Source organism: Ischnura elegans (assembly GCF_921293095.1).
Source record: "Ischnura elegans chromosome 13 unlocalized genomic scaffold, ioIscEleg1.1 SUPER_13_unloc_3, whole genome shotgun sequence".
Lineage (NCBI taxonomy): Eukaryota > Metazoa > Arthropoda > Insecta > Odonata > Coenagrionidae > Ischnura > Ischnura elegans.
The window spans coordinates 7,482,880-7,508,947 of record NW_025791659.1 but is presented as its reverse complement, the minus strand read 5'-3'; the positions used below and the strand labels follow the sequence as shown (position 1 = coordinate 7,508,947).

The window sequence follows — 26,068 nt, the reverse complement described above, 5'->3', positions numbered from 1 at the left end:
GTTGATTTTTTGACCTTCGGACGTCACAATGGGGGTCATTATTTATAAATATGACTTTGAGTTTTTCATTAATATAAACCAAAATTTTACTTTCATTTTAATGCACAATTAAGTTTGCAATTGGCTAAAATCAGCCTCCCCTCCCCTTCATAATCACTAACTTAGCAACATTGACATGGGAATGGCACCACCATCAGCGAAAAAAATGTTGGATTTCAACAATTACTGTTGGATTTTCTACAGTTACTGCTGGACTTCAGCAGTTACTGTTGGGTTTCATCAGTCACTGTTGGATTTTCTATAGTTACTGTGGAGTTACGACACTTACTGTTGGCTTTTCTACAGTTACTGTTGGATTTTCTACACTTACTGTTGGATTTTCTACAGTTACTGTTGGACTTCAGCAGTTACTGTTGGGTTTCATCAGTCACTGTTGGATTTTCTACAGTTACTGTGGAGTTACAACACTTACTGTTGGCTTTTCTACAGTTACTGTTGGATTTTCTACACTTACTGTTGGATTTTCTACAGTTACTGTGGATTTTCTGCAGTTACTCTTGGATTTCCTACAGTCACTGTTGGATTTTCTACAGTTACTGTTGGACTTCAGCAGTTACTGTTGGGTTTCATCAGTTACTGTTGGATTTTCTACAGTTAATGTTGGATTTTCTACAGTTACTGTGGATTTTCTACAGTTACTCTTGGATTTCCTACAGTCATTGTTGGATTTTCTACAGTTACTGTTGGACTTCAGCAGTTACTGTTGGGTTTCATCAGTCACTGTTGGATTTTCTACGGTTTCTGTGGAGTTACCACAGTTACTGTTGGATTTTCTACAGTTACTGTTGGATTTTCTACAGTTACTGTTGAATTTTCTACAGTTACTGTTGGCTTTTCTACAGTTGCTGTTGGATTTTCTACAGTTACTGTTGGTTTTTCTACAGTTACTGTTGGATTTTCTACAGTTACTGTTGGACTTCAGCAGTTACTGTTGGGTTTCATCAGTCACTGTTGGATTTTCTACAGTTACTGTGGAGTTACGACACTTACTGTTGGCTTTTCTACAGCTACTGTTGGATTTTCTACACTTACTGTTGGATTTTCTACAGTTACTGTGGATTTTCTACAGTTACTCTTGGATTTCCTACAGTCACTGTTGGATTTTCTACAGTTACTGTTGGACTTCAGCAGTTACTGTTGGGTTTCATCAGTTACTGTTGGATTTTCTACAGTTAATGTTGGATTTTCTACAGTTACTGTGGATTTTCTACAGTTACTCTTGGATTTCCTACAGTCACTGTTGGATTTTCTACAGTTACTGTTGGACTTCAGCAGTTACTGTTGGGTTTCATCAGTTACTGTTGGATTTTCTACAGTTAATGTTGGATTTTCTACAGTTACTGTGGATTTTCTACAGTTACTCTTGGATTTCCTACAGTCACTGTTGGATTTTCTACAGTTACTGTTGGACTTCAGCAGTTACTGTTGGGTTTCATCAGTCACTGTTGGATTTTCTACGGTTTCTGTGGAGTTACCACAGTTACTGTTGGATTTTCTACAGTTACTGTTGGATTTTCTACAGTTACTGTTGAATTTTCTACAGTTACTGTTGGCTTTTCTACAGTTGCTGTTGGATTTTCTACAGTTGCTGTTGGATTTTCTACAGTTACTGTTGGCTTTTCTACAGTTACTGTTTGCTTTTCTACAGTTGCTGTTGGATTTTCTACAGTTACTGTTGGACTTCAGCAGTTACTGTTGGGTTTCATCAGTCACTGTTGGATTTTCTACGGTTTCTGTGGAGTTACCACAGTTACTGTTGGATTTTCTACAGTTACTGTTGGATTTTCTACAGTTACTGTTGAATTTTCTAGGGATGAGTCGATTCCACTTTTTTTCGATTCCAATTCCAATTTCGATTCCTTCAAATCGATTCCCGATTCTCGATTCCGATTCCATCGATTCTTACTCCTTATAGCAGGTGGGAATTTTGATTTATCTGTGGTATTACTGTCATTAAAATTTAAGAATTGAATGGAATAAAATAACTAGGGATGGACAGATCCAGGATTTTTGGAGCCAGATCTTTCGAATCGGATATTTTCTAATCCAAATGCATTTTCAAATTCCTGCGATTTCACAAAGTCATTATTCAAGTTTATTGTGGGTACATACAATCAATGGAATGCTTTTTAGATTTTCATACACATTTTAATATTTTTATAAATTAAAAATTTTTTTATGGGCTTTCAAGTTGTTTTTTAAAAACATCTTTACATACTCAGGGCCTAAACTGTTACGCTTGGGTTTGGAAATGAAAATAGGAAAAATCTTAGGATGAACCACTGACCAGTAGCGTAGCGAGAGGACCCCCCAAAATATAAAAACACAATTACTTTCCTTCATAAAAATAAACAAAATATTAAAAATCATGAATTTACAAAAATGAAAAAAAATGAATCTCTGAAAAATGAAGTTTTTTCTATTATGAAGGGCGTTAAAATTAGTTTGAAAACCTCTCCTTTGTACCCTGTTGTGTAAAAATTTTCCCCCCTGGTTTTGGACCCCCCTTAACAAAATTCCTGGCTACCCCCCTGCTATCGACTGAATTCAAATTTTCCTCACACGCGTTTCCCCCGAATTTTACTTTCTCATCGCATATGGACTTGTGTTTCATCCGAAAATGCTTCAGTATGGTGAGGTGGATTTAGCACATCCTCGCAATAATTTACGCCATAGTACACGCACACTGCATTCATTGGTTCTCCTGTTAATGAAAATGTTTATACACAATGAAAGACATTTTTATCGGTGCATCATTAAATTAAATTGCAACTGCGCAATCAGCAACACAATTAAAAGTATTTAAAACGGTATTAACGTCACGTGCGACAAGGTGCTCAACCGCTCAGCATGAGGAAGGAGTGGGCATCAAAAGCGTGTGAAGGAGAGGAGCAGTGGTGTAGCCAGGAATTTCAATTGGGGGGGGGGATCCAAAACCAGGGGGAAAAATTGTTGAAAAAACCGGGCACTAAATAATGGGTTTTAAACTAATTTTAAAACTTTCCCAGAAAGTCACTCTCCTAGCATTTGTAGTCTAGAAACGGAGAATTGAAGCAGGTAGGCCACAAAAGGTCAGTTGGTGAGACGAGGTAGGGATGAAACACGCTTCAATTGTTTTCGTGTGATTTGATATTTTCCTTAGAAGACAATGATTTTTGGTCCGTGTGATTTCGGATGCGAAAAAAAACAACAGAGGCACGGGCTGATGGACGGCCGAGGGTGGTTTTCTTAAATCTGCGACATAGTTACTTTTGAAATGCTGAAAATCCTGGCCACGGCTGAAATTCTACTTGCAACCTCTGCGAGAGCTTTCAAACAAAACAGTTCATGAGTAGGACAAGAATCGCATGCGACGGCGCATTCGAAGAGAGAATCGGAAATCTTTCCACTCTTATGGGGCGTTGCATTCACTGAAGCTATTACAGTGAACTCTTGATTTTACGAAGCAGGATTTTACGAAGTTTTCGATTATACGAAGTGATATTGCGGTCCCGGTGAAAAGCCTATGCTAAATACATGGCGCTATTCGATTATACGAAGTTTCGATTATACGAAATGTTTTGAATTTACGAACCTCGGCTCGGTCCCTAGGAGCAAATGGCATTCGTTTATACGAACTACGGCGAAAAATTTGTCAACAAAACTAGTTACTCCGGCGTAAGTAGCTAAAAAATCAGCGCTTCCAACTGTGGTCCATCAAAAGTGCAAAATCGTAAATGATAATGCAACTTTGGAGAGAAATGGGTCGCCAAAAACCTCACTGTGGGAATTTAGGGGGAGTAGGAGTTAAGTTAAAATATCGCGGCTGGCATTATGCCCCTATATACGTGCCTGTTCGTAAACATAGCATCGACAATAATTCGTAGTTTAACATGTCAGGAAGGTCGCGCGGAGTATTTCGTACACCCCCAATTAACCCTTTGCACTGCTGTGAACGTACTTCGAAGACTACTTGACTACTTTTCGCCGAAGCACTTCGAAGGGTCCCTAATCCGGGACCCTTTCCTCGACGAGCTCACCCTCGCTGGCCCCTGAAACTGGGCTATTTTTAATGCATTACCTGACGCGACCCTGGGTTTCAAAGGGCAAAGGTGCCATGGGGGAAAAAGAGTAAAGTGCGTGTTACTGTGGGGCTGTGCGTCAACCAAACGGGCACGGACAAAATAAGCCCGTTGTCATTGGGAAATTTGAAAGGCCACGGTGCTTAAAACATGTAAAATTGGAAGCCCTCCCCGTTTTTTACCATGCAAATAAAAACAGCTGGATGACCCGAGAAATTTTCCAGCAAACGGTTATACGTCTACAGAGAAAAATTGCTGGAGAGAACAGCAAAATTGTTTTAATAATGGATAATGCCACCGTTCATAAATACGTGGAAGATCTAAAATTGGCTAATGTTCGAGTCCTCTTTTTACCCCCGAACTCGACTAGCAAGTCCCAGCCCTTGGACCAAGGCATTATCCAGAATTTTAAAGTCCTATACCGGAAGAAGCTTGAGCGGTATTACTTGCGATGGATCGGTATGTATACATTCATCTATTTTGCTCATGTGCGTTTGGATATCGATTTAGATATTTTTATTCATGATTATCATTCTTTCAAATCTATTTGCTATTTTTATAAATGGGAACAGAAATTAATAACATCCCGAAATGGACGTTGATACATGCAATCCACGCCATAATATCTTTTCGTGTATATATTGGCCTTTGTGAATGAACAACTTAAATATCTTAAGTACTGGGCTCTATTTACCGCCAATTTATATTTCAGGCTTCTCGTAATGAAGACGCACTTCCAAGTCTAACCATGAACTTTCTTCTCACGCGCTTCCCCGTTCTCCCATGCTGGGGTTCTGTCTTTCCAAAGCCGTCCCTTCCCTCCTGCCGCCTTTGGCTGATCTTGCTGACACCCACCTTACGCATCCCAAACCCCTCCTTCCCCAGCATTTCCCATTCCCTCCCTCCCTAAGGAGACTGAGCTTGTGTGCGTCGCAAAAAAATACGGCCCCCAAAAGTAGACTGAGGCAGAGCTGAAGGCCATTTCCCCACCCTTCTTTGTCCTGCCCCCTTCACCAGTCCTTGTGCTGACCACCCTTCTTCCCTCAGGCAATCCCCATCCCACTCTTATTCACCCCACCCACTGGGAACGTTCCCCGATTGTGGAGAAGGGCATGGTTCATCTTTACCTGCAACGGGGGGAAGTTATTAACCGGAGGGAGGGGGAAGAAGTATCTTCCACTATCGGGAAAATGGTGCCGCGCTTATAATTGTCTCTCTTCTTCTCAGCTGACTTTTCAATTGAAATTAATTTCTTTGCTCTTTCCACACTATATTTATTTACGATTATGGCGCGACTATTTTTTAGTGCTAAAACTAAGAAAATCTTTTCTCTATGTCAATGATCCTTTGCCTAACTTTCAATACGGCGGAGAAAGGAACACGAAAACTAAATGAGGTGACGGTACAGGTTTTTGCGTGTCATTTTTTGGGAATTCACGCTAGCGAACCAATACTTAACCACGTTGAGAAATGATAAAACGTCTCTTGTAGGAAAACAATCAATGTGGATAATAACGTTTCTATCTATATTTCTCCGATACTGTAAGATGTTTCTCCTGTCGTTTTCCGGTTGGAACTTTGCTCCTGTCGGCATAAAAGGAGAGAAACATACTATATGAACAGGTCACCTCACACCCGGTATGAAGAATACAGTCCTGATGAAGAATTAAGTCTTTTATGGCAACGTCTGCGAAGATGATGGAACACAGTAGTCGGACGGAGAACTCAAACAGAATTTACTTCAAATATTAGCCAGAAGATAATCACATCCTACGTTATTTATGATCGTAATTGAATCTCAGTGAAAATAGAGCACATTCTGCTAAAAATACGAAGTAACTCGAAATATTAACTTACGAAGGTTATTTTGGAAAAGGGCTAAGACCCTTGTTTTTCTTTTTTTTCTCGTCACTGAGCGATAGAGGGCGACATAAATGGCGGTTAGGCCGGCTGCCGCTAAAATTCCGTGAGTGTCAGAAACAAATATCTATCTTTTGCATACTTAATAGTAGCTATTGGCTCCTAACCACAAATTTATAACTCTTAATTCTTATAATAAACATTGCAATTCATTATTTGATTACGTTTTCTAAACTGGTCGGGAATTTCTTTAGCGATCGTTGATGTTGAAGTATGAACAAAAATGGGAATTTTATGGTGGTATAATTATTTAACGATTTTTCACATCATAAATCGATAGCAAAAACCCTTTTCTATGAATTATACCGAGAATAACCACCGAAAACATTTAAATAAGACCACTAAAGACAAAAAACGGCGGAAGAAACAAAAGCGAACATTTTTTTCGTGACTTATGAAAAAGGTTTGAATTTACGAAACTCGATTTTACGAAGTGCCAATTTTCCGGTCCCACTGACTTCGTAAAATCAAGAGTTAACTGTATTTAAAATTTCGGATCCAGATCCGACGTCTTCCGCGACTTTGGATCCGATGAAGGGCAATATCCGCGGGTATTTGGATCCGAGGTATCCGATCCGACCATCCCTAAAAATAACAAAAGTCGCGGTGGCTACATTCTCGTTTGGCCGCGGTGGCTAAACAATAATGTAGCGTTCATGGCGTCGATACATACCAGAGCAGCCTGGCGGGTGCGCGGTGGCGGCCGAACGCAACCTGTCGAGTCCGCCCGGAGGCCGCGGCGGCTTATGCCAAGCAAGTATAAACTTCCTCAAGGGTTGCATTGATGAAACTGGGCTATACAAACGCGAATGTGTCTAATTTTTTTTATTATTGACGCAGGCGCGTGTTAGTCTAAAAAAGTTACTTATATAAAAAAACCGCTCTCAGCGCGTATTTATAAGAAACTTCTTTCACAGAAAAACTCGCTCTCTGCACGTTTTTATTATCATCAGACTTCAAATATCATTCGAAAGTAAAAAAATATATTTCGATCTATTATACTTTAAAATTGGTGGTCCAGATGAATTCTCCGAATGTGATTCATAATCGTAACAATTTGATTTGCCGTGACCAGCGGTTAATAAAAGGACGGAAAACGCATGCCTTGCTTCCCGATCCCGTGGTTTCCAATTTTTTTTCTCTTAGAGATGCTCATAACACGAGGTATTTCAGGGTTCGTCGGTTTGTCGCTCTTGCCGACATTTTCATGTTTCCGAGGCCGCTTAGGTATGTTCGTCGCAGCACCCGCGTGCGGGGCGTATCCTCCGCGCGGGCAAGGCTGACACCGCGGCCGCTTAGGTGTGTGGCAGCATTTATGCCCCAAACTTATAGTCTATGCTCAAAACATTTATCTTCCTGGAATCGATGGAATCGGAATCGACTTTAGGCGATCGATTCTCGATTCCGATTCCGTGCCCGAGAATCGGTGGAATCGAGAATCGACATTTGGAATCGACTCATCCCTAGAATTTTCTACAGTTACTGTTGGCTTTTCTACAGTTGCTGTTGGATTTTCTACAGTTACTGTTGGATTATAACAGTTACTGTTGGATCTTCTACAGTTACTGTTGGATCTCAACAATTCCTGTTGGGTTTCATCAGTTACTGTTGAATTTTAACAGTTACTGTTGGATTCAACAGTGGTCCCAATTAACTGTTGAAATTTTCAACAGGTTTTTTTGCTAAGGGCACCCTTTAGAACAACTTTCAAAACCTTTTTCTTTGTCACGGTGTTTACCGCTCCACTGTTTTGTGCATCCTTGAAAACCTTTCGGTTAGCGGGTTGGCGTCCTGGATAATTTGCTATTTAGATATCAATTTATGGATCTTAAACGAAACTCCGTGTTGTGCCCTACCACGCGAATTAGAGGACGTAGTTAATTACTTGCACGTGAATTGATATTAAATTAAAAAATTTGCGAAGTAACTAAATAAAACTAATGGGGATAAAATGTAACAGTGATTTCAAAAATTAGAAGAGACAAATAATATTGCCGACATTGGGACTCGAACCCGGGATATCGACTACAGGTTAGGGGACTAACGCCCTAGACCTGTTTGGGAAGGAGTGGGAACCGTACCGACTGGTTTGAAACCGGCGACCGTGCTGAATCGCTGGGGCGGATCCAAGATAGGGACAATGGGGGGCTAACAAGGAGACGTCGCCAAAGTGATGTTCAGGATCTGGATACGGATGTTATTAACTGAAAGGTAAGATAGAAAAAGAGTCACGGCTTTCTTCCACATGGGCCCGGGTTCGAGAGATATTCGCTTGCAAAGACTTCGCACAACATGACATCCCTTGAGTAATCGCCACGGTAAGGCATAATTCGGAGTTTCGTTTAAAATCCATAAATTGATATTAAATTTAAAAAATCGCGAAGTAACTATATAAAACGAATGGGGATAAAATGTAACGGTGATTTCAAAAATTAGAAGAGAGAAAAACACGGCCGTAAGTAAGAGGTTAGCGATTACTCAAGGGACGTCATGCTGCGCGAAATCTTTACAAGCGAATATCTCTCGAACCCGGGCCTATGTGGAAGAAAGCTGTGACACTTTTTCTATCTTACCTATATGGTTTTAGAAAATAACATCCACATCCAGATCCCAAACATCACTTTGGCGATGTCTCCTTGTAAGTGTAGTCAGGCTTACAAAGTCTTTAAAATAACGATTATGTACTTACTTTGTGAGGTGGCCCATTCCTTTGTCGTCACCATCCCTGCCAGTCCTGGACCAAGGAACTCCACCATCCTGGGAGATCGCCACAATGTCCCTAGCAATAAATACATCATATTAGGCACGTTACTAAGTCCCTGCTGTTTTATTAATGAAATCACAACTTTATTTTTTTTACATTGATACAAATGAATCATTTGAAGTGCAGTAAAACCTCTTCACATCGTAATGGAGGGGACCAAAATTTGGGCAATTTGATGCATGGAGGTTCGCCATAGAGAGGTTTCAGTGATGGGCACCATTTTTTCATATACTCCGGAAATGAAAAGCACTACTGTCTTTTAAACCATTATATTTATGTGTTTAAACAAACATGCATGCATAAGTGAGCATACATTTTTTATTTAATAATAACACAAAGCCAGTGCTATTGTGATTTTTACCATGATTCGAGAGAAAACGATGTGATTTCTTATAATTCAAATTCAATGTAAAGAGGTTCACTGCATAGAGGTTTTACTGTATTATACATTATAAAAAAACCGTCAATTATACTTAAACATGACAGGATCAACGTATCTTGTCATGTTTAAGTAATACATCATATTAGGAGCATGAATACCATTACGGGAAAAGTTGTTCATCTTGCGAGGCTGTCCACCAATCAAGCCATTTTTTGAGTTCTTCATGTGAGCGAAATTGCATCAGCCTGTCCATGTGCCTTTTAAACCGAACAAGTGATAATCTGACGGCGAAATATCTGATGAATATAGTGGGTGGGTTACGACTGCCCATTTGAGTGTTTCCAGGTAGCTTTTAAAGGGTTTGGCAACATGAGATCGGGCATTTTCATGGTGTAGAATCACTTAGCCGTGCATCTGCTCCTATTGTGGCCATTTTTCACACGGTACTCAGCTAAATCGCATCAGTTGGAGTCCATACCACTCTCCAGTAATGGTTTTGTTGGGTTTTGACAGCTCACAATTTTGAATGTTTTATTGCTCTAAAGAAAATATTGCGAGTATTACCAATATTTCCAGCAAAAGTGTTGCTCCCTATGATGGAAAAATTATACTGAACGATATGATATCCTCTGGATAAGATTTTGTAATGATATACATTGGTTTATAAATGAAAAGGAAAATTTGTATAATCGAAGAATTCTTGCAATGAAAGATATTGTTTTACAAATCAGAAATTGACCAGCATAATTAGAATAATTTTTCAGTCACTAAATACTATGCATAAAATGATATCATTTTTTTTAAAGCCATGACGTAGACGCTACGTCATGAGCAAGGAACGTGTTAAACGAGGGCACACTGTAATCCTTATTTTAAAGATTTTGTAAGCCTGACTACACTTAGAGCACGCTCTCGATTATCCGGCTGTGGTTTATCCACATAAACATAAATAATATAATATAATATAAATATAATATACCATTCTCCAGTAATGGTTTTGTTTGGTTTTGACAGTTCATAGTAAATAATACCGACCTGATCCCGCTAAACACACAGCATAACCGTCGCAGCGTGAATATCGGCCAAACGGACAACATAGAGCGATGACCACACAGTCCTGAAGACTTTCTTCTCTTTTAACGCGTTGCGTACCGGGGTATTTCAATTCCTAGGAACGCCATTCTGGGTAATATGTGCCTATTAGGGCGTAATGCCTTTGGTTTAAACATGGTTAAAAAGCTAATGTTTAGAATATAAATTTACCCAATGAAACGTTATGATGCATCAATTCATTATGAATAACGAACAACAACTGAAAATGTACTAACGAATATGTATAGTACGCTTAAAAATTGTTTAGGTTGACGTGCCTAAATGACGAGAATCTTCGTCATCCGTCCGGAACGTTCGGGAAAAAAATGACAAGAATTCTGGCCATCCGTACGCAACATGTTAAGTTTCTGTAATAAATCCATTATTCCTCACTAGTCATGATGCGATGAAGAACACATTTCATTTTTTTTTGACGATGGAGCTGTTTTTCATAGTTGTAAGGGTGTCGCTCACCGTCTCGTGTCAGCTCGGTTTCGCTCTCGGGGTACTGGAAGAATCGCAGAGTCACGTTCGAGTGATGGGTCCAGCATCTGAAACTCATAACACGTAGCAACCTCTCATGTGGGATCCATCCTTCGTGTATGAATATGACACTAGGGTGTCCCAAAAAAACCGAAAGTTTGAAAGTTGAGGGGGCATTTCCATTTTCCTATGCGAATGCATGAAAAAACATCCCATAAAAAATTTCAGCTCAATCGGACAATATTTGACCCTGCCGAAACGCATTCAAAGTTTGAATTTTTGAGTTTTCCAAATTTCATGCAATGTTGCCTAGCTCTAAGGGTCTTGGAGGATTTAAAATTAGAAACCTCTGTAAGAAAATGCTCTCTTATTATTATACTGTCACAATGCGGATACAAATGCACTGTGAACAACAAGCAATATGAAAAACTAGAGTTTTTTGCCACTTTTTTCATAATTTTCCTATGCCGCTAAAAAACTAGTAACAGATGTTGCCTCTGAGCCTCATCATTTGTCAATTTTTTCTTGACTAGAAAATATTTTATTAATTGAATTCCTCTCTCTGCAGTATCATTAACAACCTTAAGGTGTTGAACTATAGATAGGCCCTTCTTATAGTCTACGTCACTTTTCCATGCGCACGGATCTCGCAAAAAAAAATGTCGGCGAAATACCAATAATTTTGAAAAACTTCACAGAATTTTTCGAAGCGAAGTCAGCGAGAGTCAGCTCACTAATAGGTCGATTAGGCGGAAGAGTAGCCCGAGATGCGTCATCATCAGACCCCTCATTGTCTCTGACGACGAGAAAAGAGTCATTGCTTCCGCAATGTCTCTTTTCTCGTCGTCAGAAACCATTTCATCGAAGAGGGCCATACAATTCAAGTTTTCGAAAGTTTTAACCATAAATGGTTACAAAACTTGGCCAAAGCTGCTGCGTAGTGAGGGTCTTTCTTCCGACCAAGGACTTTAAGTAGCTCAAGATCCATTCTCGGAGCGCTCACTGCCACGGGACAGGTGTACCAATGTTTCATAAATGCAATTGCAATGAAGCAACACAATTTGAATAAATTGTCACTGTCATGTGTCGACAAACGCAATTGCTTGCCAAAAATCCACGTTTTAAAAGCGTAGAGCTCCTTATTCATCCACCGTGATTTGTCAGTTGGGCCTGGGGGGGCGAACCACATACTTCTCTTTCTTGGGAACCACACCACCCAACCACACTATACACAACTCCAAAAGTTCTTTGTAGTCGTCTCGAGGATGGTGGTTCTAAAATAATATGGGGCATAATTTTAAATACTAATCCTGAGGATGGACTTTAAATCACCCTGAACATCCTGACATTTACCATTTACGAACCTGCATCTGAAGAATACAAAATTTGATAATGTCATCTACATTTGAAATATCCTTCAAACAGCCTCTTGTCGTCTTCATTGCTTGGAAGTAATTTCCCATCCCAGTGCACTGCTAAAGGAACTTGAGGGTGAAAGTCTTGCTTGATAAGCCTTACCGTCTCGGTCCTTTTATTCACTCTCATTCTATGTAGATGAGATTTGGAAGATACTAAATGGATTTCATCCCCTTTAAAAACCAATGCAGATGCTGTCGCATTGGCGACAGCCTGGACTATCATAGCCCCAGCGGCAGAGGACGTCTAGGGAAGCAGTCACAAGGCTGTCGGACATTATACTTACTTTACGGCGCTTTCCGGACATTGTCCGCATTTCAAATTCTGTAAAAGTAACAAAATGTTATTTCTCCCTTTCTTTCGCCATATTGGTCACCCTTCCCGCACCCGGAAAAAATTACTTTCTTCCGAATCCGACGAGCTTGTCGTACTCTCCGCAGACATCTGTCGAACGAGGTCCACTTTCTCATCCAATATTTCCTTTTTTTTCTCATGCCGTTTTTTCCTTCAAAAATCCTCTTCTTGAAGTCTCTTACGGTTTTCTAAACGCTTACACCACTTTATATCAATACCCGCCATTTATCCTTTTCAATCAGTTTTCATAGATATGTATTCAACTTGTCCTCCTCCACAGTAATGTTTGAGAGGGCGTCTTTGCAGCCGATGTCAAACAGACGGTCGAGCACTTTGCTGAATTCCTCTCTTGCGGACACTGACTTCTCACTAGTTTTATTTTTGTCTTTCCCAAGGGCAGGGTAGTTCTCGTAAGCTGTCAGGAGCTTCTTAATGGCTGCTCGAACCTCCTGCGTAGGAATATTAGACTTTCCCCACACAAGAAGTAACTCTTTGATTGAAATCCTTGCTGCATCTGCCGCTGACATCGATCCTGGAGAACAGTGCAGGTTGTAAAAGAAAAATTTGAGAACTTCACGCAGCGTTGGGAGTTTACCATTGCCGGGAAAATGTTTGGACTGATTACCCACCAACCAAACACTTGTCGCACTTCGCATAACAGGCGTACCCTTCGACTTCACGCTCATTCTGGCCACCGCCGAAACAGCCTCGACCTCGAAACACACGACAATACCTCACGTTATCAGTTAGTGCACCACACTAAACTCCATGAGTGACTTATAGACTAAGCCGGGATACTTTTAACATAAACAGAGCGATGTTCTGAAAGCGCATAACTCGAATCTCAACGCGACACGGCGGGGCAATATGCACTCGACTGGCGCCTGGCGGCCGCAACGGCGAGCGGGACTTATAAACACACCGAGTTGTGGCTATGAAGCTCATTTTGACTCAAGTGTTGCTGTCAACGACTATAGAGCTAGAGGAGATGGTTTGAACTTAAAATTGGTTGTTTTTTAACACTCGAGCCTCCTGCAGGGTAGGCAACATTGCATGAAATCTGGAAAACTCAAAAATTCAAACTTTGAATGCGTTTCGGCAGGGTCAAATATTGTCCGATTGGGCTGAAAATTTTTATGGGATGTTTTTTCATGCATTCGCATAGGAAAATGGAAATGCCCCCTCAACTTTCAAACTTTCGGTTTTTTTGGGACACCCTAATATGACACCCTACTCCGATTAACAACTTGCAACTTGCTCTCTCGTGGGAATTGGTCTCCGCGTATTTCTCCAACACTTTATGCCGTAACACGTTGCAGTATCTTGGCGTGGGAACGCGTATGAAATGCATTATCATGCGGCCTTTTACGGCCAATAGGAGGACGCCGAGAGGGTCACGGGACGGACGCGACACGGAAGGAAGCCTCTTGGAGGGAATGGACACGAGGAGTCTTATGCTGTATCTCGGAGGGGGAGTTTGTACCTGTGCTTGTGACAATTAAACGTGTGGAACCAGACTTGTCATCTCATTCTGTCTTCTACAAACCTGGCCCTTCCTATAAGCTTAGTGCTTACATAGTTGACAAAACGTCACTCAACGTCCCTCAGCTTCAAATCATAAGAAACTCAAGTGACTTTTGAATCATTCCTATCGCATGCAAGCGCTTGGAAATACTCATACATTTATTAATTGAATATTCCTACAATACCTTTCAAACTATTGCCATTACAAAGACAATAAACATGTTCTAAAATATCAATGATGAGAATCCTTTTCCGTGGGCTTCCCATACTGCTTTTCCCACCATTGAGTGTATTCCTTTTTCCTCTGCTCTCTTCGAGCAAAATAGTCAGGGTAAGCAGCTATTTCTTGAGGAGACCAATATTCAAGGACCCAATCAGGAGGCACGACAGTACGACCAAATGCAGATCCACCTGGAGACCTGGCGAATCTTCTCATCTGCCAATGACTGTTCTTAAATAAATCTCGTTCCCCTTTTACAAGAAGTTCCTTCGCCACTCTCATGTCTTTTTCATCTTTGTGTCCATAAAAACGCTCATGCAATACAACAGCATGATAACAAAAGGCAGGCTGCATATAATAGAACGACTCCAAATTCCTTACACAGTGAGTCCTCGTTCTACGTCACCCAGTTTAACGGCATTTCGCAATAACGTCACGAACATTTTGAGACCGTCATTCGTTTATCGCACCTGCGCTTCGCGATAACGTCAAGTCTTTTAAATTTCGCTCCAAAAAAAGCAAAGCGGCGGGCGTTGCAGGTTGTTCATTTTGTCGGCGGTAATACAGTCAGTCTAAGCAAAGTGTAAAACGGTGTGTTTATTCTTAATTGCGATTACGGTTTGGCAAAAAATTCTGAAAAATGAATTCTTATGTAATTGCGCAAGGTTTTACTTGACATACTGGTTTTCAGGAACCTAAAAAGTGATATCAAGGCATTTTTCCGTGTAGAACTCGGAGATTTTGTCGTCACTTTTTTTGCCGAGTTCACAATAATTTTGGTTCCTGTAACTGCGACGATGTTTAAGCGATGATGATGCCCAGGCGATGCTCGCCCGGGCGACCACCATAGCGAAGCCGAAAAGCAAATGCTGGAAGATACAAAAATGGAGAAGGATTTACGTCACTGCTGCTATTGTCGTCGATGAAGACAGGAACTTGTATTTATGCGATACTTTGGCATTCCCACCATAAAAAAATGCCCCAGATTTGATACGCTAACATTTTTTTTCGCGTAGGAATTGTGAGGTCTAGGAGCCGATATTCACTCTTTACATTGTTTCTTATGGGATATTATGCTTCGATTAACGTCATTTTGTTTATCGTCACATTTTTCAGGAACGGTAAGTGACGCTAAACGAGGACTCACTATACATCTCTTATACAAACTGCAAACTCTTCTGACATGGCTCACTGCTTCATAGGGTACAGTATACATTTTCTCCCGAAAGTAGTCGAAATCTAATTTCTCCCATTTTCTTGGCGAGCAACTCCTAATGCTGAAGCAGGGTCTTCTTGAGTTTGGCATGGAGCAATGCCTCCATTTCAGCGTCTCCGAACGTTTTTGGTCTTCATTCATGCGGACGGTAGACAACGTTAAAATGACCGTCTTTGAAGCAACGGGACCAATCACGGCACGTTGTTTAACCTATCGCAGCATCTCCGAAAACTTTTTGGAGCCCTTGATGTGCTTCGAGCCCCGTTTTACTTAGCGAAAAAACTGTTGAAAATTTCGACAGTTAATTGGGACAACTGTTGAATCCAACAGTAACTGTTAAAATCCAACAGTAACTGATGAAACCCAACAGTAACTGATGAAACCCAACAGTAACTGTAGAAGATCCAACAGTAACTGTTAAAATCCAACAGTAACTGTAGAAAATTCAACAGTAACTGATGAAACCCAACAGTAATTGTTGAAATCTAACATTAACTGTAGAAGATCCAACAGTAACTGTAGAAAATCCAACAGTAACTGTAGAAAATTCAACAGTAACTGATGAAACCCAACAGTATCTGCAGAAAATCCAACAGTAACTGTAGAAAATTCAACAGTGACTGATGAAACCCAACAGTAATTGTTGAAATCCAACAGTATCAGTTATAATCCAACAGTAAGGCCCAGCGCACACGGTGTGACTGTTTTACAACTACCGTTGCAAACCAGTTGCGCACGCAACTGTTTTGTGACATCGACAATGTATTTGAGTGGGGAGGCGCACACGACGCGACTGGTTTTTGACGATCTCAAACCAATCTGAAACCAGTCACATGCAACCGTGGGCCCGCGGTTGCAGTTGCGTTGCAGACTTCAGTTGCACGAGACCACGTGGTGTTTTGGTGGTATTTTGATGGCCGTACGGTGTCGATCTCAAATTGAATGATCAAGAAGTCAACATGAAGCTCGTTGGAGGAGTAGAGAAGCATGAAGTCCCGAACAAATGCAAATTATATAACGTCTTTGGTATTGATAATAGTTCACAGCGTCTTCTTCTCCTGACTCAGTGTTAGTAAGCGCTGACGGCCAAGGCAAGGGCTAAAAAACAACACGGACCGCACTAAATAAACACTCCACTGATTGCACAATAGACGAAACTGATTTACAACCAGCCCTTTGTCATTACACCCGTGTGCGGACAGAAGTTTTGTTTCAGTTGCAAACTGGTTGCAGACGCAACTGATTCCCAACTGTGGTCACAAAAGAGTCGCTCCGTGTGCGCTGGGCCTAACTGATAAAACCCAACAGTAACTGTTAAAATCCAACAGTTTTTTCCCTAAGGGTTATTTCAATTAAAGAAGAAAGTCAACTCTTACCGCAAATGCCAGACACTTGGCAATAACTCGGACATTTTCACGCAACAATAAGGATTTGACGAGATCATTGTCTTCTAAGGAAAATATCAAATTGCAGTGAGTCCTCGTTTAGCGTCACTTACCGTTCCCGAAAAATGTGACGATGAACGAAATGACGTTAATCGAAACATAATATCCCATAAGAAACAATGCAAAAAGTGAATATCGGCTCCTGGACCTCACAATTCCTACGCAAAAAAACTTTAGCCTATCATATCTGGGGCATTTTTTACGATGGGAATGCCAAACTACGGCATAAATACGAGTTCCTGTCTTCATCGACGACAATAGCAGCAATGACTTAAATCCTTCTCCATTTTTGTATCTTCCCGCATTTGCTTTTCGGCTTCGCTATGGTGGTCGCCCGGGCGAGCGTCGCCTGGGCATCATCATCGCTGAAACATCGTCGCAGTTACAGGAACCAAATTATTGTGAACTCGGCAAAAAAAGTGACGACAAAAACTCTTGAGTTCTACACGGAAAAATGCCTTGAAATCACTTTTTAGGTTCCTGAAAACCATTATGTCAAGTAAAACCTTGTGCACCTACCTAAGAATTGATTTTGCAGAAAATTTGCTAAAACCGTAATCGCAATTAACAATAAACACACCGTTTTACACTTCGTTTAGACTGACTGTAATACCGCCCACAAAACGAACAACGCCCGCCGATTCGCGTTTTTCTCGCCCGAAATTTAAAAGACTTGACGTTATCGCGAATCGAAATTGCGATAAACGAATGACAGTGTCAAACTTTTCGTGACGTTATCGCGAAATGACGTTAAACGGGGTGACGTAGAATGAGGACTAACTGTACACGAAAACAATTGAAGCGTGTTTCATCCCTACCCTGTCTCACCAACTGACCTTTTTTGGCGAACCTGCTTCAATTCTGTTTCTAGACGACAAATGCTAGGTGAGTGACTTTCTGGGCCCAAAGATGTCACAATGGCCACAATAGTAATTAGATGACATGCACGAGATTTAAAAAAGAATTAGTCCAAACGTGACGCATTCTTGACAATATTTCTGTTTATTTTTCAGCTCTAATTGATTGCTACTAAGTTTTCTATTTACAATTAGACTTTACTTATATGCAACATTGACCAAAGCACAATTTTCAATAAAACAAGCCCAGCATTAAACTCTCAAACAAGTAGAGACGGATTGGAAATGCCAACTGCATATATCACGTAGCTCGCCCGGCTTTGCTTTGAAGGAAATGACGTCACTGAAGCAAGATCAGACTTGTTCGTCCTTGATTCCTTCATTTGTAGCCTCGTTCCTTGAAATACAGAGGGAGTGCGCTCCTTCCCCTCCACCTTTCCTTTACGTCCTTCTGCTGCCCACCCCTTCCTCATGCTGAGCGGTCGAGCACCTCGTCGCACGTGACTTTAATGCTCTTTTAAATATTGTTAATCGTGTTGGTGATTGCGCAGTTGCAATTTAATTTAATGATATACTGATGAAAATGTCTTTCATTGTGTACAAACATTTCTGTTGAGATATGGAGAACCAATCTATGCCATTTGTGTGCATTGTGGAGTGAAATTATCTCGAAGAAGTGCTAAATCCACCTCACCATACTGAAGCATTTTCGGGGGAAACACAGGTCGGTATGCGATGAGAAAGGGACAAAATTCGGGGGAAACGTGCGTAAGGAAAATGTGAATTCAGTCGATGGCAGTGGGGTAGCCAGGAATTTCGTTAAGGGGGGGTCCAAAACCAAGGGGGGGAATTTTTAAACAATAGGGTGCAAAGTAGAGGGTTTCAAACTAATTTTAACATCCTTCGTAATTGAAAAAACTTTATTTTTCCAAGAAATCTATTGTAAATTCATGATTTTTCAATATTGTGTTTCCTTTTATGAAGGACAGTAATTGTGTTTTTATTTTTTGGGGGGTCCGGATCCCCCGGATTTCCCCCTCTCTCTACGCCACTGGTCAGTGGTTTATCCGAAGATTTTTCCTATTTTCATTTCCAAAACCAAGCGTGACAGTTTAGGTCCTCAGCATGTACAGATGTTTTTAAAAAAACAACTTGAAAGCCTATAAAATGATTTTTAATTTTATAAAAACATTAAAATGTGTAAGAAAATCTAAAAAGCACTCCTTTGATTGTATATACCCAGAATAAACTTGAATAATAGGGTAGTTTCCTTCATCAAAGAAAACGAAAGGCATTGATTGCGATTCGTTACCCACCATTAGTGTATTCATTATATACAAATTATTTCGTTTAAGAAATACCGGTTTAGATGAATGGCAATGGTCCATTTTTATACTCATTTGAAAAAGGCCAGATTGGCGCCCATGCGATGCCACTCCACGTGACGTCACAGGGACCTAGTTTCTATACAAGAAGATAGGAGTTATACATTGTCTGAGGTTACCAATGCATGCATGAGGCGCATAGCTCAGGGAAACATGTCTTAATAATCACTTACTAAAACTGGCTAAGGTCGGAAAGTTTTCTTCATTTGATAAGGTATTAATAATCCTTATTTAAGCCAAGCGCTACCAGCCAGCAGGGTACTCAGCTACCCGCTAGCAGCCTGCGTCGTATCAGCGCTCAACTCGCCTCAAGGTCACCTCACAAGGCGGCAGCGGGAACCAGAAATACGTCATCGGAGAGATTTCCCGACATTCAAACTTACGCGTCGCGTTTTCGTGCGCTAGAAAATAGATATCGTCATTTAGAAATCTAAAAGCGTGAAATACGTACTCCAGGAGTAATAATCTTTCGATTTAAGCAATAAAAAAATAATAGGAAACCACCCTATTGACCCTGCAATAAGCATGTTAAAAAATTCATTTTTACTAGGCCCTTTTGGTGTTGGCTCTCGCCTTAGCGAGGGTTTCACCGCCGGAAATACTTACACCAAGACTCCTTAATCTCTGTAATTGCTAGCGATCTGTAAGAAATGAAGTTAATGGAGTGCTCAGTCTCAAATTAATGTGGTAAACTGTCATTTGATAAATAAGTAGTTAACTTTAGTGAAAATATTGTGGCATTAGCATTGGCGAATGCTTGATCTTCTTTTTTTCCTCGGGCGGCAGAAAGCAGTCGTCAGCATACCCGCACGTCCATGAGTTGCATGAATAGAAAGCATTTGATGGCAGACACCATGGCCAAGAAAACACCAAACAATTAGTCGTTGTTTGAGTAAGGAAATTTAGTGATGCAACTAAACATCACCTTTCGTCTGGATTTATGCTTATGTTTATCAGATAGAAATTTATCTGTCACCGCACCACTCTGTTCCTGTATGACTGTATTTTCAATTTTAATATTAAAAAAAAGAGACTTAAACAGTCTATATATTAACAACATATTAACAAAGTTTATTTACTATACCTAGTCAGCCTGCGTAGTTGAAATATCCATTATAAAATTTTTTAAATTCTATGAGATTGAGAAAAAACTCCTCCCCAGCGGGGAATCGAACCCTGGTCTCCTGCGTGACAGGCGGGGATACTGACCACTATACTACCGTGGATGTGATACTAAGAGACGAATTTTAAGACGGATATGTATATCTCGCTGTAGCGATCGCGGTGTCGGGTCGGTGACACTCACGAGAATTCTATGCTTTTTTCCCCATCCCGCAAAAGTGCTTAACCCTTTCACTGCTGTGAACGTACCTAGTACGTCCGCACGGCAGACTGCTGTGGACGTACTTTTTCTTCCTCCCTGTCATGCGGTCAGCACTTTTGCCGAAGCACTTCGAAGGGTCGCTAATCCGCGACCCTATCCTGGACCAGCTCACCCACGCAGGACCGTCTCCTCGACCCTACGAGCAGGCAGCCTACCTCCCGAAAAGTGACCGCTCTGACTGCAATTTGAAAATCAATCACTCAATATGATCATCAAAAACTTATTGTTTTCATCGCACTCCTGCCAATCATGCAATCAAATACGTCTTTGAGCCGTGTTTCTGTGATGAAAAATAACGGTTTTGTAAACTTTGCTAAAATGGCCATTTTCCGGTTGTCCGCAGCCACGTTTCTAGAAAAGTTAACAAAATCGTTATTTTTCATCGTAGAAACACGGTTAACAGACATGCTTGAATGCTTGATTGGCAGGAGTGCGATGAAAACAATCATTTTTTGATGATCGGATTCATTGATTGATTTTCAAATTGCAGTCAGAGCGGTCACTTTTGGGGAGGGAGGCACCCCGCTGGTAGGGTCGAAGAGACGGTCCTGCATGGGTGAGCTCGTCAAGGATAGGGCTGCGGATTAGCGACCCTTCGGAGGGTGTACCACGCCCATCCAGGAAGTACCTGCTCCATGGGCCCAAGAAACGCATTTTAACATTTTCGCCGCATGTGAGGAGAAGGTTTCCGGAGATTGAACAGCAGCGAAAGGGTTAATGCCACTAAAGACATTTTCACTTAAAAAAAACTGACCAATCACAGACGACTTGACCTCCCCAACGGTGTATATAAGCCCGGCAATAACCATGTCCATCATTCGCCCTGACGAAGATGATGGCAGAGAAGGCCATTGAAACATTCGCAGCAATGTCCATCCTCACCCAACTGATTTCCCGTGAAAGACTTCTTCATATCGTCCCGGGCAAAATATTTGATTGTTGCATTATATTGTATTTTTTATCGACACAACGACATATTCACATTACAGAGATATTTTTAAAATTAAAATTTAACCCATTCCTTGATTTTTAACATGGTCCTAAGACTGATTTCAATTTCCGAGTTATAGAAGAGTACCTGAAAAATGAAGTTACGTGTGCTTTATGTAAAAAATATTTACAAACTTTTCATCCAAGGAAATGTTTATATCGTTCCTCTTGCTTAAAATAAATAAAAAAGACGATAATTTCGTTTTGGTGGCGTGCATTACCGCTGGGTGTTTATTACTTATTTTAATTAAGAGGAACAATATAAACATTTCCTGGGATGAAAAGTTCATTTAAGTTAACTAATTTTCGAATCATAGCATAATTTTCTAAATATTTTGAGAAGTAGAGTATATAAAAAGGGCTAATGATATATGAATTATACTTATAGATTATTATTAACACCTAATCCACATTGGTCTCCGTTTACCTATTTCTTTCACTTCATGTTGTAATTTTTGATTAAATCTTGACGTATCCCAATTCAGGTTCCTCCCATCAAACGGATAAATAAATTCTTTATCTTATAAAAATAAGAGTTTTAAAATTACTTCGGCTTACTTAAACTTTAATCACAATTGCTTTTGATTTAACCAACAGCACCAAATCCTTCCCAATTACCACAAATACGTCTCGAATACGTCTCTGAGATGTCTCGAATATCTCATGTTATGTCTCAGAGACATTCCTGAGAGCTACAGAGACGTCTCTGAGATGTCACTATGTCCAAAAAAATGGTCTATGAGATGTCTCATGAGACGCCTCACATAAGCCTCTGAGATGTCTCATGAGACTTTGTACAATGGTATGCTTTAAATTTAGGCAAAAAAATAATTAAATTCAAATTATACAGTTATGGCCTACTTTCCTCGATCATTTTTAGCAATAAATTTTGTGATGGATGACCTTTTCAAAATAAGAAACCCATATTAAAAGTCGTGATTTTAATAGTTAAAACTGCAGAATTACACCGAAAAATATATACAGTGAAACCTCGATATAACGACACCCCATGGCGCACAAATAAACACTCGCTATAGCGAATTGTCGCTTTACCGGAGGTGGAGCAAATAATAGCCAATATACCTGTTGCGAACAGATAAACAGGAACAGGAGTGGTGCGGCGACAGATAAACATCTATCCGATAAACGTAAGCATAAATCCAGACGAAAGGCGATGTTATTTAGCATCACTAAATTTCCTTACTCAAATAACGACGAACTATTCAAACAATTTATAAGCGCCGCACTGAATAAAAATCATGCAAAGCATTGTTTCGTCAATCATTATATTTATAGAACGACAGTTTACCACGTAAATATGAGACTGAGCACTCCATTAACTTCATTTCTAACAGATCGCTAGCAATTACAGAGGTTAAGGAGTCTTGATGAAAGTCTTCCGGCGGTGAAACCCTCGCTATGGCGAGAGCCAACACCGAAAGGGTCTCGTAAAAACGAATTTTTTAACACGCTTATTATAGGGTCAATTGACGGTGCATCGGCTATCTCTCGTAATAGCGGGGGTGTCGTTATAGCCCGTACTCGCTTTAACGAGGTTCCACTGTATATATGGAAGGCATTGATGGTGTTTAAACACATTTTTTCATTTTTAATTCCTGAACGTCTCATGATTACATCTCCGAGACACCTCTGAGACATTTGCGATATTCGAGACATTTGAGACCATAGTGAGGCGTCTCTGAGAGGTACGTTGCTATGTGGGTTTTTACTCACTCTATTCCTTTGAGACCGCGACCGACCTGGTTGGGGTAACGACCCTTTGCAATGACACCAGTTCTGCTTGGAGGCTTCCATTCTTCTTCTTCTTTGAAGATGTAGCAATCTTTATAGAGGAAGTACGAGGCGTACGGGGTATCTTCGTCTTGTTCTGCAACATCTTCGCTCTCGCTCGCCTGAACGTTGTCTTTAATGAACTTGACCAGCGACCACCTCAGGCGGGACAACGTGCAGTTGAGGGAAACGAGCTGGTTCACGGTACCAATGATTCCCACGTCAACGGCATCTCTGAACTTCTCTTCATCCAAGGATTCAATGCGAAACATTGAACACGTCTCGTCACCGTCATCTTGATGCATTACTCCCGCGTCGGTTCCAAGCCCTAGGAGGCTTGAAGTTGTACTCAGGCCTTCTTTCAGAATGCTGCCAATGGATTCAGTACCCGTATCTGCAGAATCACCTAGGAAGATACACATAGAACTTAGTTTAGCATCATGATTTAGAAATAATTACTAGGTTTATTATAACTAATAACTTCAGGCTTTACTTTGTGAAACGTCTCCATATTGGAAGTGAGGAAATTAAACTTTGTAAGGTTCACTGTTAATTAATTATATTTTATTACTTATTTATTTACTAACACATGCCTCAAACAAAACTATTTCCTATTTGATAATAATTATTATCAACAATTAGAAGGACTTGCCATGGGATCACCCCTTTTACCCCTGCCCGCAGAAATGTTTCTGGATAATTTTGAGTCCAAATTATTTGATTCAAATCACGTTCTAATTAAACATGTTCACTATCGGTACAGATATGTTGACGACGTGCTATGCTGTTGGACCGGCACCACTAGGCAGTTAGAACGATTTTTCACATTTATTAATTCCCAGAACAGCAATATTAAATTTACTATGGAAGTAAGAAATAATTCAATTAATTATCTAGATTTAAACATTCAACTAAATGAAGGAATACAGTGAGTCCTCGTTTAACGTCACTTACCGTTCCTGAAAAATGTGACAATAAACGAAATGACGTTAATCGAAGCATAATATCCCATAAGAAACAACGTAAAAAGTGAATATCGGCTCCTAGACCTCACAATTTCTGCGCGAAAAAATGTTAGCGTATCATATCTGGGGAATTTTTTACGATAGGAATGCCAAACTATGGCATAGATACGTGTTCCTGCCTTCATCGACGACAATAGCAGCAGTGACGTAAATCCTTCACCATTTTTGTATCTTCCAGCATTTGCTTTTCGGCTTCGCTATGGTGGTTGCCCGGGCGAGCGTCGCCTGGGCATCATCATCGCTGAAACATCGTCGCAGTTACGGGAACCAAAATTATTGTGAACACGGCGAAAAAAGTGACGACAAAAACTCCGAGTTCTACACGGAAAAATGCCTCGAAATCACTTTTTAGGTTCCTGAAAACCATTATGTCAAGTAAAACCTTGCGCACCTACCTAAGAATTCATTTTGCAGAAAATTTGCTGAAACCGTAATCGCAATTAACAATAAACACACCGTTTTACACTTAGTTTAGACTGACTGTATTACCGCCCACAAAATGAACAACCTGCAACGCCCGCCGCTTCGCCTTTTTATTTCGCGCGAAATTTAAAAGACTTGACGTTATCGCGGAGCGTAGTGGCGATAAACGAGTGACGGTCTCAAAATTTTCGTGACGTTATCGCGAAATGACGTTAAACGGGGTGACGTAGAACGAGGACTCACTGTACATGTTTTTGATATTTACCGAAAACCCACCTCCACCGACGTTACCATTCCGGCGGACTCATGCCACCCCTTCCAACACAAGACAGCAGTGTTCCATTCTTTAATCAATAGACTCATAAAAATTCCCCTCAATGTACAGAATTACAATAAGGAACAAAAAATTATTCAGCACATTGCAAAGGTTAACCCTTTCACTGCTGTGGACGTACCTAGTACGTCCGCACGACAGACTGCGGTGGACGTACTTTTTCGTTCCTCCCTGCCATACGGTCAGCACTTCCATGAAGCACTTCGAAGGGACCCACTAATCCAGGACCCTTTCCTCGACGAACACACCCACGCAAGACCGTCTCATCGGCCCTACCTGCGGGGGCCCTACCTCCGGAAAAGTGACCGCTCTGACTGCAATTTGAAAATCAATCAATCAATCCGGTCATCACAATATGATTGTTTTCATCGCACTCCTGCCAATCAAGCAATAAAGTACGTCTTTGAATCGTGTTTCTGCGATGAAAAATAATGATTTTGTTAACTTTGATATAATGGCCATTTTCCGGTTGTCCGCAGCCACGTTTTATTGCAAAGTTAACAAAATCGTTATTTTTTATCGCAGAGACACGGTTCAAAGACGTACTTGATTGCTTGATTGGCAGGAGTGCGATGAAAACTATCATATTTCGATGATCGGATTGATTGATTGATTTTCAAATTGCAGTCAGAGCGGTCACTTTTCCGGAGGTAGGGCCCCCGCTGGTAGGGCCGATGAGACGGTCCTGCGAGGGTGAGTTCGTCGAGGATAGGGTCGGGGATTAGTGACCCTTCGGAAGGTGTACCACACCCATCCTGGAAGTACCTGCTCCATGGGCCCAGGAGACGCATTTTAACATTTTCGCCGCATGTGAGGAGAAGGTTTCCGGAGATTGAACAGCAGTGAAAGGGTTAATGGCTATCAACCAGCAGTAACATCCTCAATAAAGTGCGGAAGAAACAGGCCTTATCAATGGTGTCCTCTCTCTCCCCCATCAACACC

The 26,068-nt window shown here is 40.8% G+C and overlaps 2 protein-coding genes across 4 annotated transcripts in view; both read right to left on the bottom strand.

Annotated features, from left to right (window-relative positions):
• Window positions 1-26,068, bottom strand: part of LOC124172866 — a 128,468-nt gene that overhangs the window by 62,468 nt on the left and 39,932 nt on the right. For all 3 annotated transcript variants that reach the window (XM_046552365.1, XM_046552367.1, XM_046552366.1), the window contains 2 exons: window positions 23,288-23,750; window positions 8,731-8,820 (listed from right to left, as the gene is read on the bottom strand). In XM_046552365.1, coding sequence (XP_046408321.1) covers window positions 8,731-8,820; window positions 23,288-23,750 — 553 coding nt within the window. The remainder of the gene's footprint in view (window positions 1-8,730; window positions 8,821-23,287; window positions 23,751-26,068) is intronic.
• On the bottom strand, window positions 14,200-14,597 carry LOC124172867 (NADH dehydrogenase [ubiquinone] 1 beta subcomplex subunit 9-like). The gene has a single exon (XM_046552368.1). It carries the CDS (start codon window positions 14,556-14,558, stop codon window positions 14,289-14,291), a length of 270 nt encoding a protein of 89 aa, XP_046408324.1. The 5' UTR covers window positions 14,559-14,597; the 3' UTR covers window positions 14,200-14,288.

What these genes read in the sequence shown, in the direction of transcription:
- LOC124172867 (XM_046552368.1), bottom strand. Translation starts at nt 14,558, where the DNA reads ATGAGAGTGGCGAAGGAACTTCTTGTAAAAGGGGAACGAGATTTATTT.